This window comes from Hemitrygon akajei, chromosome 29, assembly GCF_048418815.1.
Source record: "Hemitrygon akajei chromosome 29, sHemAka1.3, whole genome shotgun sequence".
Lineage (NCBI taxonomy): Eukaryota > Metazoa > Chordata > Chondrichthyes > Myliobatiformes > Dasyatidae > Hemitrygon > Hemitrygon akajei.
Window position 1 is genome coordinate 27087010 of NC_133152.1, and position 15288 is coordinate 27102297.

The 15288-nt window shown below is 41.2% G+C and overlaps 1 protein-coding gene across 1 annotated transcript; it reads right to left on the reverse strand.

The window, feature by feature from the left end:
* Positions 1–66: 66 nt before the first annotated feature.
* LOC140718529 (taste receptor type 1 member 3-like) lies at positions 67–8917 on the reverse strand. The gene is made up of 6 exons (XM_073032492.1): positions 8871–8917; positions 7643–7943; positions 4369–5121; positions 3448–3666; positions 2114–2231; positions 67–1433 (listed from the first exon to the last, which is right to left on the reverse strand). The coding sequence occupies exons 1-6, from the start codon at positions 8915–8917 to the stop codon at positions 505–507; spliced, it is 2367 nt and encodes a 788-aa protein (XP_072888593.1). The 3' UTR covers positions 67–504.
* Positions 8918–15288: the final 6371 nt, after the last annotated feature.

Here is a 15288-nt window from a genome sequence, read left to right on the forward strand (position 1 = left end):
CCCTAATTATGTTGTCAGTGCCAGAACAGATGCAGCAAGTTTAGAGAAGACAAGGGGATTGGAGTAAGTGTATTTAAGGTAGCTTTGGTTATGGAAATCGAGGAGTATAGAATCAGGCCATGTGAAAGTTGTTGGAAATTGGTAACAAAGGGTGTGGCATTTTCCAATTCAGGTGTGAACAGGATTGAGTGTGATTCAGATGAAATCTATTGATTCAGTCAATAGTGTACTGGAAAAAAAGGAGATACCTGGGTAGACCGAGATAGAGTCATGGGGAGCAAAAGAATGGGTGCATTAAATGAAAATGAGCATTTGCTGAGATCAGTTCCCAAACCACACCACCCCCTTTCCTTTCCCAACTCACTCTGATGGAGCCAAATGCAAACATTTTGGAGTTCATATAAAGTATAGGCACACAGGCAAAGTCTCCGAACATGATAGCGAAGGAGTGAGATTAATAAATGCTGTCACTAGGGAGTTCTACCGATGAACTAGAATGGCATGTCACTGGCCTTCCGTGTTGGACGGAGGATTGTCTGTAGGCTCCTGACAGTAAGACTGGGTGTTGTACTCTGGTTTAAAGAGAATGATGTAGCATTTGGGTAGAAAGTAGACTATGATGATTCCATACACGCTCACCAGACCTGCAAATGGTTCCAAGAAGGAGACAAACTTGCCCTTGGCAGTAGTGTAGGCTGGGATGAAGAAGACCCAAACGGTGAGGTAGATGAGCATAGCAAAGGTAATGTGCCGGCCTAGATTGTAGGTTTTGTTTGTACTTCGGCCCATGAAAGTACACAGAAAACACGCAAGGGCAAGCAGGTTATTATAGATCAGAAGTAACCCAAAGCCAGTTAAAGAGCCCTCATTGCATTCCATGAATATTTCTGTGACAGAGATATTGTAGTTTGCAAAGACAAATGGCGGAGACCTGGACTGCCAGGTTGCACACAGAGCACACTGAATCAAGAGGAAGAAACAGATGAGCAGCCGCTTGCCATTGTGCCATAGAAAAGCAGGGAAACATTGTGGGATGCATCTGGTTATCCTAGACAGGCCACTCACTTGAAATGACTTCACCAGCATGGCTGATAAACAGCCAGCAAAGCCAATTGAGAAAAGGGGCTGCCGAACTCTACATAGAAACCAGTTTGGCCTCCCCAGGAAAAAGTAAATGCTGCAGCAAGTTGTGGCAGTGAATATCAGCATCGCCAGGCAGGTTGTCCCTCCTGCCAGCTGGACCAAGGGGCTGTTGAGATTGAGGTTGAAAATGATGATTACTGCCATGATGATGAAGAGGCCTACAGCCGCCAGTGTGGCTAGCAAGCCGGCCAGAGTGTCCGTCCATTGGAAGAACTCGATCACTTTCTTTTCACATTTCACACTTCTTGGTGGTGACCACTCATCTTTCTGGCACGCAATGCACTGTTCGTCTGTGGAGGAGGGGAATTTTTTTTAAGTAGTGGAGAGATTTGTGTATGAAACAATCCATTCTTCCCTCTTAGTTCACAACTTTATAATGAGTTAGTTATTCCCAAGCTTATACCTTCAGCCCAGGAAATTCTCTGTGTTTGGATGATCTGGAAATGAACAGTCAGGTCACTTGATTTAGAGTTGGATGGTCAGGTTTATAAAAGCCAGAATAGTCAACTGCAGTTACCAGTCTGGGTCTGAGTGACCTGGCTCTGATCTGTCATCAGCTGAGGGGGTCAGCCCGCGGGGCTGGAAGGTAATGGGCATTTTGATCCTGAACACTCAGTTGCTGAATGGCCAAGCACTTAAAGATTAGACCCTGGATGGTCAGGCCCTGATAGCCAGTTTGACACTGCTCAGTGATTTTGCATGGTAGCAAATTCCTCAAATCATCTACTGTATTTACATCAGTTTATGCTCCCCAGGCAAAGCTAAGCCAATCAACCCAGTACAAAGTTCCCAAAGTGTTTCTTGGACACTTGAACCATGTGTTGATTGACTGGGTATGTTGTGGGTATAAAGATTGATGTCTCTTAGGGTTGACTGCCAAAGCACGGACACGGTGTCTATCAGGATTTTGGCGATGGACACTGAGTTTCCTGTTCTTGTGTTTGGAAGCAGAGAAAGCACCTGTGCTTACCATCACTCAGAAACGTTCCTGCTGGACAGTCCACACACTGATAACAGCAAGAAAGATGCCCCTTCACTATCTTCACTTGCCCAGATTCACAGGAAGTTGAGCAGTTGGAGTCAGGAATCTAAAAGTAAGAGAAGTATTAACATTACTTTTTAAGGATAAGTTTATTTTGTTGTTGAACAAATTTGGGCAAAAGAAGATGAATGCACAGAAGACACGAGACTGCAGATGCTGGAATATGAAACAAAAAAATAATTTGCTAGAGAAGTTAAAGCAGCATCTGTTAAGGAAACACGCAGTCTATGTTAAGCCATGTGGACTGGAGTGGTCCAGATAAGAAAAAGTTGAGATCCTTTCCAACCTGCCATTCTGCTGTTACCTTTATGAAATCCCATGTATTCAGTAGGTCAATTTCTGCTTGCTCCATCTTATCCAGAGTTCCATCATTACAATTTTCAATCTTAATCTTTGTCTGCTTATGTTTTAACGAAACCCAATTTCCCTTGGGATCAATAAAGTATGTCTGTCTGTCTTTTAGCAGTTAACAGATCTGGCCTGGATCTGTGTATGTGTGTGTCACCTATAACATTTTCAGTGTTCACCTTCTGCTACTTCTTACTCCTACTGTTCAAGGTGTTAAATGTTATAATGTAAAAATCCAGTAAAATAAAACAACGGAAAGTTTTGTGTGTAGATTAACAGGAGTGAGACATGGGGATGTGAATGAGAAGTTGTAATTGAGATTGAGAAATGAGTTAGTCAGATTATTCACAATGGAGCAGAAAAATACAAAAGTAAAATTAACACACACAAAATGCTGGCAGAACTCAGCAGGTCAGGCAGCATCCATGGAAGTGAATAGACGGTCGATGTTTCGGGTCTAGACCCTGCTTCAGGACTCCTTGTCCTGAAGAATGGTCTCAGCCCAAAGCGTCAACTATTATTTATTTACATAGATACTGCCTGACCTGCTGTGTTCCTCCAGCATTTTGTGTGTGTTGCTTTGGATTTCCAGCATCTGCAGACTTCCTCATGTTTAAAAGTAGAAGTAAGATGCTTTGTAACTCAGACTTAATGGGGCAGGGACAAGCTATTCATTTTAATTTGGAGAAAGGGAGTTGTGCAAGGAGCCACCAAGGTAAAATTGTTCCTGAGAATGGAATTGATCCAAATTTGAAGAGATTTCTCTTTACCAAATAGTTGTTGTCTCATGGAATAGCTTGTCGTGGAATGAAAGAGACATAGACCATTGCATCTTTGAGAAGGATTCTTAATGCATCTATATTGATGGAGGGGTGAGGGTGCATGGAAGGAGAATGAGGATCAAGGCCCCTTACCTTATTCCGCAGGGTGTTCCAGTCAATCAGGGATGCATTTATTATAAGTTCTTTATCCTGAGCTCTGTATTCGCCAATCACTCTGAATTCTGGAATCAGATTCCCACCTTTCCATTGCCAGTTAATGATGTCATATCCTGTTGGCGGGTTTCCTTCTTCGTCAAAGAAAATAGCTTGGTTGTGGAGGGTGAAGTTAGCTTCTCTGACTGCAATAAGTAGCTGGATGAAAATTGAGAATTATATTCAGTGAGGAAAACCAAATCACAAAAAAAAATGAACAAGAGGAGGGACATGAAACTCAATGGAAGTCAACCCCTTCAGGAGGAAACTCAGGAAGCTGTGGATTTATGTCCTGTCCCAGGGAGTTGAGAAATTTTATATTGATAGTTGCATTTGTAAAGGAATGCTTCAAGGGAATAATGGCGTAAAACATTTCAAATGAGATTTATTTCTCCTCTTACCCATGTTAAATTACATCAGTTGATAAGCACAGAATTTCTTGGTACCATCATGGCCAATAGTTAACCCTAAGTCAACAGCACAGAAAACTTATGAATTGGTTATTATTGCGGAAAATCTTGCACATTCATTACTTTTATTCGGTTTTGAGATACAGCACAGTAACAGGTCCTTCTGGCCCAACAAGCCTATGCCACCCATGTGACCCATATGTTTTTGGAATTTGGGAGGAAACCAGAGCACCAAGAGGAAACCTGCATGAAGATAAGAACATACAAGTTCCTTACAGATAGCGACAGAATTGAACCCAGATTGTTAGTGCTGTGATAACTTTACACCAACTGCAATGCTGTCATAAAATACTTCCCCAAGATTAATTTCAAATGCAAACTTTTTTTTAGTATTTAATTATCAATTAGGAGCCTGCCTCCCTTATCTAATTCCAGTGTCTCCAACTCTCACCTGCCATGGGTAAATGTTGCCCTTGTTGCAGGATCCTCTATCACAGCGGAGCAGGCTATGGAGAGCATGAGCTACTGTGTAAGCTGCCGAGTAAACACTGAATGAAATACGTTCTAAGTCTTCACCAATAACCACAGATGCTTCTTCATTTTTCATCTCCGGATGGCGCTCATTCCTGCTACAGCTTTCAGATTTCAGTTTGGGCATGTGGTTGAGAGCCAGTGCAGTGGAAACATAGCATTCAAACCCAGGGATGTTAACATTTTTAATGCTTGCACCCAGGATGGTCCCAATGCTTGAGATATTTGGGATGCTGGCAACTGCTTCAGAGGTAACCCAGCTCTCACTGGCAATCCATACCTTCTCTGTCATATTCTGCTCCAGGGCCACCGTCAGCAATACCTCAGCATAAGCATCCTCCGCAAACACTGCTGTGACATTAACCTGTGAGAGAACAATGTATGAGATGATCGATGCCATTTTCTTCTGCAGTTTAAAGCCACGTAGATGCACAGGAATCAGTTCCTCAAATGCGATGCAAATCTCAGTTTTGGAGACGAGTTTTATGAAATGCTGCATTGCTCTTCGACCATACGAGTTGTCTGTCCCGATCACTGCTATCCAGTTCCAGTGAAATGTCTCCACAATTGATACCACAGCTGCAGCCTGGACTTCATCCGTGGGAATTGTCCGGAAGAACGATGGGAAGTTCTTTTTATCATTAAATAAATTGCTTGAAGCAAAATAGCTAATCTGTAACAAAAATAAATGTTTATACAGACAGGATATACCAATAAGAACAATGTTGATAACATGTGCAGTCCAGGGGGAGCATTTATTGTGTAATAGTATGAGTGAAATGGATTTGAACATGAAAAATAGTCGATTTCTATGTCATGTGGGAGAAGTGGGTGCACAAAAATTTCATTAGATTTAACCTCATGTCTCCGGCAGTTGGTGAAAAGCTGCGGGACTGCTGGGTGAGCTCTGTGTCTGGGGGGGTGGGGGGGGGTTGCCCTTCTCAGCTGTAGGGCCACACAGGTTCTGAGGCAGTGAGAGACGTTTGTCGCAATACCTGCCTTTACATAGGACTTCAGCCACCCCTCATTGGACCTTGTGAAAAGCAACAGTGAAGGCCGTTTCCTGCATGTTCTTGATTTTACTTCTAGGTCTCTGTTATTACACTGTTATTATATTTCATAAATATTGTAATAGTAAATAAAATAGAATTTGCAGTCAGCAAAGACCCTTAATACTTTGCACTGACTTGCCAAGTAAGTGCACACTATACACAGGAAACTGCAAGGGAAATCTAGAATTAAATTCTTTATTCTTTACATCCTTCATATACATGAGGAGTAAAAAGCTTTATGTTCGGTCTCCATCTGAATGTGCAATTTGTAAGGACATGGTCTTCATGGCAAATCATGGTGACAGAATCTTCAGCCTTGTAAAATGTCATGTGAGGCAAATAAAGTGTTGCCCCCGCACCCCAACAAAAAAGAAAATTTCACAAAAAGCAAAGCCCCAACAGCCAGAAGGGCAATATTTTTCAATTCATTTTGCATTAAAAATAATCAAAGATCATTAACAATAGTAAAGTGGGTTAAAACATTAAAATGATTAAAGTTAAAATGTGTACAAATGCTTTTTAATTAACAAAACCTTATCAAAGCCCCTTGCAGTTTTTATCCATCATTAAATTTGAATAGGAAGCACTCTCGGTGCCAGCTCCAACTTGCTCCCCACCGCAAGTGATGAGATTCTGTGCAACTTCCCAGCATGTACAACACACTTCCCAACGCCTCCATCCCTTCTCCCCACTAACCCCCCCCCCCCTCCCCCCTCCACTTCCAATTCAGGATCTACTAACAGCAACTTGCAGATTTCTCTGTTCTGATGCAAGTTGTTCAGGTTTCACATTTCCCTTTAAAACCAATACCTCTTTCAGATTTACCTGTAAACCTTTAAATCCTTAAAAACACTTCAGGTGGGCAAGGCATTAAATTCGAATGGAATCAACCGTACAGAGATGAGTGCAGGCAGAGGCCGATATTCTTATGTATGATGAGCAACAGCAATATTTTCCTTATTATCTCTTGGTTGTAACATTCCTTATGCAAAGCTAGATTTTATCAGAATACTGAGGAGGTGAAATCATAATTCCAGGTATGTGTGCTAAAATCACATCAATTATGTTTATGAGCACTATCATTTGTTAATCACAGTCAACTTAATCTGACAACTCTCCAGATTTACCCTGAGGTTATGAAGGTACTGTAACAATGGAAGTAGTTGTTGATGCAGCTGTGGCCCGTGTCTCAAGTGTTTTGTGTTTTTCTAAAAGCAAAAGTTCCCAGCCTGTTCACTGAGTGATAGACTAGGGAAGTTTAATTAGCTTAAGTCATGATTCAGTCAGTAATATGAACAGCTGTGGGATGAGTTACTGAATAATGGGTGAGGGAAATTAATTAATATAGAGTTAAATTCAGGTGTTTTAGTAATTTCCCCCATGAAAATTAATTTGTTATGAGATGCGTTTGCCTGACCTAATATATTTGTCATTAAAATGCTAAAATGTATTTCAGCATTTAAGTAAGAAAAACTCCTATTTGCAGTATCCTCTGTTCCTCAGAGGTTCCTGACTCTCACTGAGGGACAGGATAATCACACACTGCTTTTCCTGATTTGACTCTGAGTGTTACTGGGCTATTTGATCATAGAGATAACTTAAACTGAGCCCAAATATTCCTTCACTACCAAAAGAGCAAAATGAAGCAAAGTATTATTATTCAGGGAATTGGTGTAATCAACAATGTTCTGTCTGAAAGGGCAATGGAACTGTATTCAACTTCAGAAAGAGGATTGGATAAGGAATCTTTGCAGGGTTATGAGCATGGACTGGCTGTCATGGGAAGACTTTTAAAAACTGACACGGTCACAATGGAACATACAAGTTATTTTTTTCGTTGTAGAGTTTAATGGTCTTAACACATCCTGCACTTCTGAGAAAAAGTCTGCAGATAGTAATCGGGAGCAAGGACATTGGTTAATATTCCCTGCACTGACCCATCACTTCAGATACGTGTTGTCCTCTTACTATTATCTGACTTGATCTGTAGGTGTTATACAGTGCAATATCTCCCCACTGCACTGCTTGCCAAGTAAGAAATGCTGTCAGAAACTGAACGTTGTGCTTAGATTGTATTCAGTTAAGCATTGCGTGCTAAATTAGTGTATCTATTCCCATCTGTGCCGGGTCCCTACGTCATACCTGTGGAATGAGGAGGAAGCTGAAAAGTCGAGCAGTGATTCTGGAGAGTTCGGATGTAGAAGGACCAAGGGTGGCAAGCACTCGGGAGCTATGATTTGTGTAATCACACTTAACTTCAAACGTAGTTCCACCTTCTGTGGTTAAGAAGGAAATGGCCGAGCGCATTGCAACTGAGGACATGAGACAGGTGTTCCGGATGTCATATCCCAGCGTCACATTTGGTAGGAGAGTGCTAGAGTTATTGATTTCTTCAATAGCAAATTTCATTGCTTGAGCCCAGAGGAAACCATCAAGTTGGATTCTGTGTGAAGAAGAGTTAGAGTAAATATCAAACAAAACCACTAGTTGAATTCAGTCTGAGCAGAGAGGCTTCCATTCAGAAAGGAAGGGTTACTGAGGGGGCAGTGAAGTATTAACTGCAGTAAAGGTTCAGTCAATGACCTGAGGTGTTGGGACCAGGAGTTGCTCTTCCTATTATAAACAATTTTACAAGCATGGTGGATAAATATCATACCTATCAGCAGACATCTACCTCTGTTCACCAGCTCTGCTGCTCTTCTAATTGTTCCAGCTCAAACTTTATTACACTAGGAGTTGGTTTCTCATTGCCTCCTAATCATTTCAAGCTTTAAACTGCAGAGAGGAGCTTATCCCAAATTTGTATTCCATCCCCCATCAAGTACTGCATTATCCATCACAGGCTCTCTTGTTCCCAGCCATTAATGCACTATTTTAAAAATTTCCTCCCACTGTTCAAATCAAACCTTTTATTATATCACCCTTCCTGAGGCCAGTAATCTCCTCCAGGTTTAACCCTGCAAGATGGTTTATACTCTATTCCTGGTCTCTTGAACGTTTATGATTTTCCTCACACTCATGGGCAGTGGTGAATTCAGCAGTCTTAGAATTTGACTCTGCAGTTTCCTTAAATTTCCCCCTAATCTATTTCTCACTGGTCTTTAAAGCACTCCTTAAATCCTATTCCTTGGGAGAAAGCTTTCATTCAACTGAGCTAATACCTCCGTATGTGGCTCCTTGGACAATTTTTTTTCTGATAATGCTTCCATGAATTGCCATAGAACCTTTATTATTCTGAAAATCTCCATAAGCATGTATCGTTGCAAAACAAACTCTTCAGGGAACGAGGCTGGAAATGCATACTGTGTGAGTCATTCCCACAACAGACTGGAGTATCAAACTGAAATACAAAACAAATAGTGTGTCTTACCTTTCACACTTGTGAGGTTCTGAACTTGCTCTCTTAGCTCTATCCATGTTAGCAGAGTAAAGTGGAAAGAGACCTCCAAGGATATAATCCCCATCAGCCTGAAACTGGTTCAGTGTCTCTCCCCGGTCTCCAGACACCACAGTACCACAAGGGACGTTCATCAAGAAAAAGAAAACTGACCAGCAGTGAAAGAAAAGCATGTTAAAGAGCAGCTGAGAAAATGGAACAAATCAGAGTATATGTCAATGATGCAGGCACAAGCTGCAGATTTCACTCACTCAGCACTCAGTATTTGCATCAGAAGTCACCACCACTGTGTATGAATTATAGGGGCATTAAATATCTGTGTGGCAGGTTGCGTATCTGATTTGCAGTCCCTATCCAAATACCAGTCTCTGAGTCTATTTGTGCTCTCTTTTATTCTCAAAACTCTCCAATATTTTGAACCTCATATGTGATCCTTGCACATTATTTAATCAGAATTGGCTTGGGTATGTATGACTAAGGAATGTTATGAGTCTACTGTGCCAGTGTTGTAGGTTTGCTGATTACCGGTACATAATGTTACATCCTTTCCACTTACAATCCCATTGTCAATCGGCATTTATTATGCCCTTATTCCTCAGTCTACTCCCCATTCCCTCTCTCCCCACCTCCCCCCATCATCCCAACTTCTCTTCTGTTACACTCATCCCACATCTTGCGTCTTTCAAGAATCATTCAAAGTTCAAAGTAAATTTATTATCAAAGTACATCTATGTCACCATAAACTACACACAAAGTGCAACTAATGTGCAAAAGACAACAAACTGTACAAATACAAAAACAAATAATAACAATAAGTAAATGAATAAGTAAATAATAATGAATAAGCAATAAATATCAAGAACCATGAGTCGTAAAGTCCTTGAAAGTGAGTCCATAGGTTGTGCAATTAGTTCAGTGTTGAGGTGAGTGAAGTTATCCACATTGGGTAACTTTGGCTATCCACATTGGATATTCACCATGGAACTTTCTGAACCTGGTGATGTGGGTCCTGAGGCTGCTGTACCTCCTTCCTGACGACCACAGAGAGAAGAGAACATAGACTGGATGGTGGGGGGTCCTTGACAGGTGCTGCTTTCTTGTTGCAGTACTCCATATGTACTCAATAGTGGGAGGCCTTTTCCTGTGAAATTGTAATTTGTGTACTTCAGGGATGGCATAGAACTCGTGCAGAGGCTTTATTTCATAGAAGCCCAAGATGAGCAAAGCTCAATCTGGCTACAGATTTTATCACAAGAAATACACATCAAATTGGGGCAGTGAATGGGTATAATAAGGCTTTAGTTCCACAATATTATTAGGATGCAGAGGCAATTGTGATGTGTTCATCACAGTTTCATTGGGATACTGCATGATATCAGAAAATAGGCTTTCCTAAAGGAAGACTTGAAATTCCTAGCAACACACACAAAGTTCTGGAGAAACTCAGCAGGTCAGGTAACTTATATGGAAAAGAGTAAACAGTCAATATTTCATACAAAGACCCTTCTTCAGAACCAGAAAGGAAGGAGAGAAGTCCAGAGAAAGAAGGTGGGGGAGGGGAGAAAGAAATACGAGATGGCAGGTAATAGGTACCACCAGGAGAGGGTGAGGGGGTGAAGTAAAGAGCTAGGAAGTTGATTTTGATTGGTGAAAGAGAGAAAGAGCTGGAGAAGGAGGAATCTGACAGAAGAGGTCAGAAGATCATGAAAGAAAGAGAAGTGGAGCAGTACCAGAGGGAGGTGATGAGATGATAAGGTGAGAGAGGGAAAAAGGAATGGAGAATGGTGACGACAGGAGGTGGGGGAACATTACCGCAGCTTCAAGAAATCAATGTTTATGCCTTCAGGTTTCTCCACCAACCTAAGTGTGGCCTCATCCTGGCAGTAGAGGAGGTCATGGGCTGACATGTCAGAATGGGAAAGGGAAGTAGAACCGGAATGGATGGCCACTGCAATATTCCGCTTTTTGTGGCAGACCCCACCTCCTCTCCTTCACCATTCCTCATTCCTGATCCCCTCTCAACTCATCTCCTTACCACCCCATCATCTCCCTCTGGTGCTCTTCTTTCTTCCATGGTCTTCTACCCTCTCCTTTCAGCTCTCCCCTTCTCCAGTCCTTTATCTATTCCACCAATCAACTGCTCAGCTCTTTACTTCACCCCACCCATTTCCTGATTTCACCTATCACTTGCCAGCTTGTACTTCTTCCTCCCCTCTTCCCCACCTTCTTACTCTGACTTCTCCCCTTCCTTCCCAGTCCTGAAGAAGGGTCTCAGCCTGAAAAGTCAACTGTTTACTCTTTTCCATAGATGCTGCCTGACTTGCTGAGTTCCTCCAGCATTTTGTGTGTGTGTGTTGTTTTGGATTTCAAGCATCTGCAGATATCCTCATGACTTAAAATTCTTAAACTAATTTTGTTACAAATTACTGCTTACAGAGTTGAGTATCTAGAATGAGGAACCAGAAATAGTCTATTGAAGATAGTAGAACCTGATTAATACAACTCCACACTTTACACAGAGTTGGGAGATTTTGTTTGCGATAGATCTGCAACGAAGTTCAAGATTACAATGGATTTGGTAAGGAAGTTTAAAGGGGTTATAGAAAATGTAAATATGATTGGTATATCAAAATTAATTAGTGGGACATAGGGTGGTTATAATGGGTTTCTTGTAAAATTTTCTCCAGAGGCTGATCAGAACTTCTAAGAGACAGCTGATTACTAGTACCATAAAACCATAAGACATGTGAGCAGAATTAGACCATTTGATCCATGGAGTGCTTTGCCATTCCATCATGGCTGATCTATTATTCCTCTCACCTCCTTGTCCTGCTTACTCCGCGTAACCTTTGACACCCTAATTAATCACAAACCTATCAATCTCCTCTGCTTTAAATAGTCACTCGGCCTCCACAGCCATCTGCGGCAATGAATTCCACAGATTCACCACCTGGCTAAAGAAATCCCTCCTTATCTCTGTTCTAAGTGAACATCCCTCTATTCTGAGTCTCCTTTCTGGTCCTAGATGCTCCTATTATAGAAGTCCACTCTATCTCAGCCTTTCAATATTCAATAATGCACTCAGTGCTTTTGAAATTTTTCTGGTTTGATCTTCTTTAAAGCATTGATTTAAAATAATTTTTGTTCACAATAAATCAAGAACAAATGAGTATAATTCATAAATTTCTGACTATGCTTCATCACATTTCAGAGCTGCAAATGTGTCCTGTGAACAGAAACGGCCAGTTAAACCCAGCAGCGAATTGTGCAAGTGTGGCCAAGGTTAGTGTCAGCAGTCAGTGGCACTCTCACCTCGGACAGATAGGGCTTGATCTGAGTTGCACTGCAGTGATTGGAGTTGTATTCCAGACTGATCGTTTAGAGTGGTAGTGAGGGACTGCTGAATTACAGTATCAGCCATCAAATCTCCCAGGTGAGTTGTTTAACCAATTGATCGTATGGAAAGACATAAGTGAACTCAAGCCAGTATCTTGCTGAAGGCCAGGGAAATTTTCTCCTGTAGTTGACAGAGCTCTTGGCTACAATCTTGTTTATCTCCCACACCTCTGCTTTTAATCTCCTGAACAGAGTACCTTTCCACCCCACTATCATCAACATTCAATGGGTCCCCTGTTTAAATTTCTGCTAGCTTCAATGAACTTCCATTACCAAGTAGGTGTTTCTCTACATCCCACTCGCTATTCTCAAGGAAACGATTCCCTTCACAATCCTTCATCTGCTCTTCCATCCCCACCAGTGATGCTCTTTTCTAATACATGTTCCATGCAATTACAGAAGATACAGCACCCATACCTCTACCTCCCCCTTTCTCACCATCCAGGGAACCAAAGGATGAACCAGATGAAGCAAAGAATCACTTGCACTTCTTCCAACCTTGGGTACTGCATCTGGTACTCACAATGTGATGTCTTCTACCTTGGAGAAGGGAGATATTTACTGGATGGTTGTGTTGCACACAAATGGAGCTCATGTGGCTGACCTGAATTTGCTATGGACTGCTATCTTCCTTCTCCGTGTGGCTAACCCTGAATTTGCTCTGGACTGCCACCTTCCTTCTTCATCCCATTTCCTCTGTTCTATCTATCTGCAACCTTCTAGTCAATTATAATGTGACACAAGCTAAGCTTGATTTGGGCATATTGCAGCCTTCTAGATTCTACAGTTTCAAGTAACTTGCTTACTCTGTTTCAATCAGAAATGGCCAATTGATTTTAAGTTTTCCATTTATAATATTCACTTAGTTTTATTTTTATTCTCTTCACTAACATGGTTTGATCTGCTGGGTGCTCCCTACGATTCTTCTATCTGCCTTCAGTCCTTCTCTTCATTTTCCCCCATTAGCCTAACACCTTCATCTACAGGTTTATACACACAGCAATCTTGGCCCCAACAAATCAGAGATATTCTCTTTGTCCTAGACATAACCTTCAACTTTCTCTATAACTTGTTCTCTGCTTTCCCCATTCAGACACTGGATCTACTGAACGTTTCCAGCTCTTTCTCTTACAATTTCGGATATCTTTTAACAGTCAATTCAGCCTTCTGATCTCAAGAGAATGCTATCCAAATTCCTACATCACATAGTATATAAGTCTCGGGTAAAATAGGGTGACTGTGTGCCTCATCAGGAACAAGAATGATATATCCTCTTTCAGGCTCACTGCCTAAAACTGAACATGTGGAGAGAAAACAAATGGAGTCTACAAAACTTATTCCAATTGTCTTTGGATGAAGACCAACAGTCCATGGATGTTGAGGGTCCCCCATACGCAGAAGTAGTTATGAAAGAATAGTTTGTTTTCAGACCCACCATTCTTCAATGAACCATAGCATAAAAGAAGACAAATTTATTTTGAACACCTGTGAACATTGGCCCTGTACCAAGTTGCTCTATTTGCATGTATGTCATCCTGTTTTTGTGCAAGCTAAAGAATATTAAAAATGCGTATTTGCTTTGCAAATCAAACTGAATTAGGTTAACCCTATCTTGCCTTCTGTCTGACAGTATATAGACCTAATGTTCATGAGATATTTTGTTTCTTTTTAGGGATGTAGATGGTGAGGCTGTGGATAATGACTGGCCAGTGTCATTTACTGGTCAGTTTAGTGGGTTCTCTAAGGAATGACAATGAGATGCAGTACAAGAGACCTAATGAGACTAAGATGACTATGTTCATCTTCCCTCGAGTGCCTACCACAATCAAAACACCAGAATTCACCAGAAAGATTACAATGAGAGTCAGCGAGCCTGAGCACTGAAAATGAGCATCGGATTTCTCTTAACACAGAAAGGGCTGCTGGGCAGAGACTGTTCTTGGAAACAACTTGTTACACTCTACACTTACATTGTCGTCCTAAAAGATATAAATAAATTCCAATTATTATGATTGTTGGGTGTAAGATTTTAGCACACAGAACATACCGATCTTTAGATTTGTCTCTAAATCATAATTTATATCAAGTAAGTTGAAAATGAAACCTAGCAAAGATGGTAACATCAGAATTAAATGCCTGATATATACCCTATTTAAAATAAATTGTGATCAGCACAGCCTTACAGTACAGGCGACCCAGGTTCAATTCCTGCCGCTGCCTATAGTGAGTTTGTATGCTCTCCCTGTAACCATGTGGGTTTCCTCCAGGTGCTCCGCTTTCCTCCCACTGTCCAAAGACGTACCAGTTGGTCATTGTAAATTGTCCTGTGATGAGGCTAGAGTTAAATCAGGGAATTGCTGGACAGCCTGGTTCGAAGGGCTGGATTGGCCTATTCCACTCCTTATTTCAACAAAAAAAAAATTCAGAGTGGTTCCACAGACAGGTGTGGTGCGAACATTTTATGAGACACAATTCTTACCCAAGTGAATATTCGCCATGGGTGAACTCGAGCACAGAGATGGTGGGTTTATTCTTATGGTTATCAACTGGGTCTTGGCAGCTAGGGAAAAATTGTACATTGTAATCATAAAATAATAGGACAGATGTCAATGTTGAGATGGTTTGGATTAGGTTAGGATTCTGCAGAATTACTAAGTAAGCAGAAGATGTCAACTTAATGCAATTTAAAAAGAATCAAAAGGTTCCTGTAATAATAGTTGCCAGTTTGGAATTAACTTGTCACGACTATTGCTGCTGTTCTGCTAAATTGGGACAATATGTTACAGGCCCCATGAGTGACACCCTTGAGCCAATAGGAGTAGAGAGAATGCAATACAATACTGCCATCTACTGGGAACATTACACAAAGACCACATGATAATCACAGGCTTGATAGCAAGACACGATTCAGGACCTCAAACAGGGTAATTTTCAGTAATTTTATATTTTGTATCTCAATTAGCTGGAAACTGTGAGAAATATCTTATTTAGAATT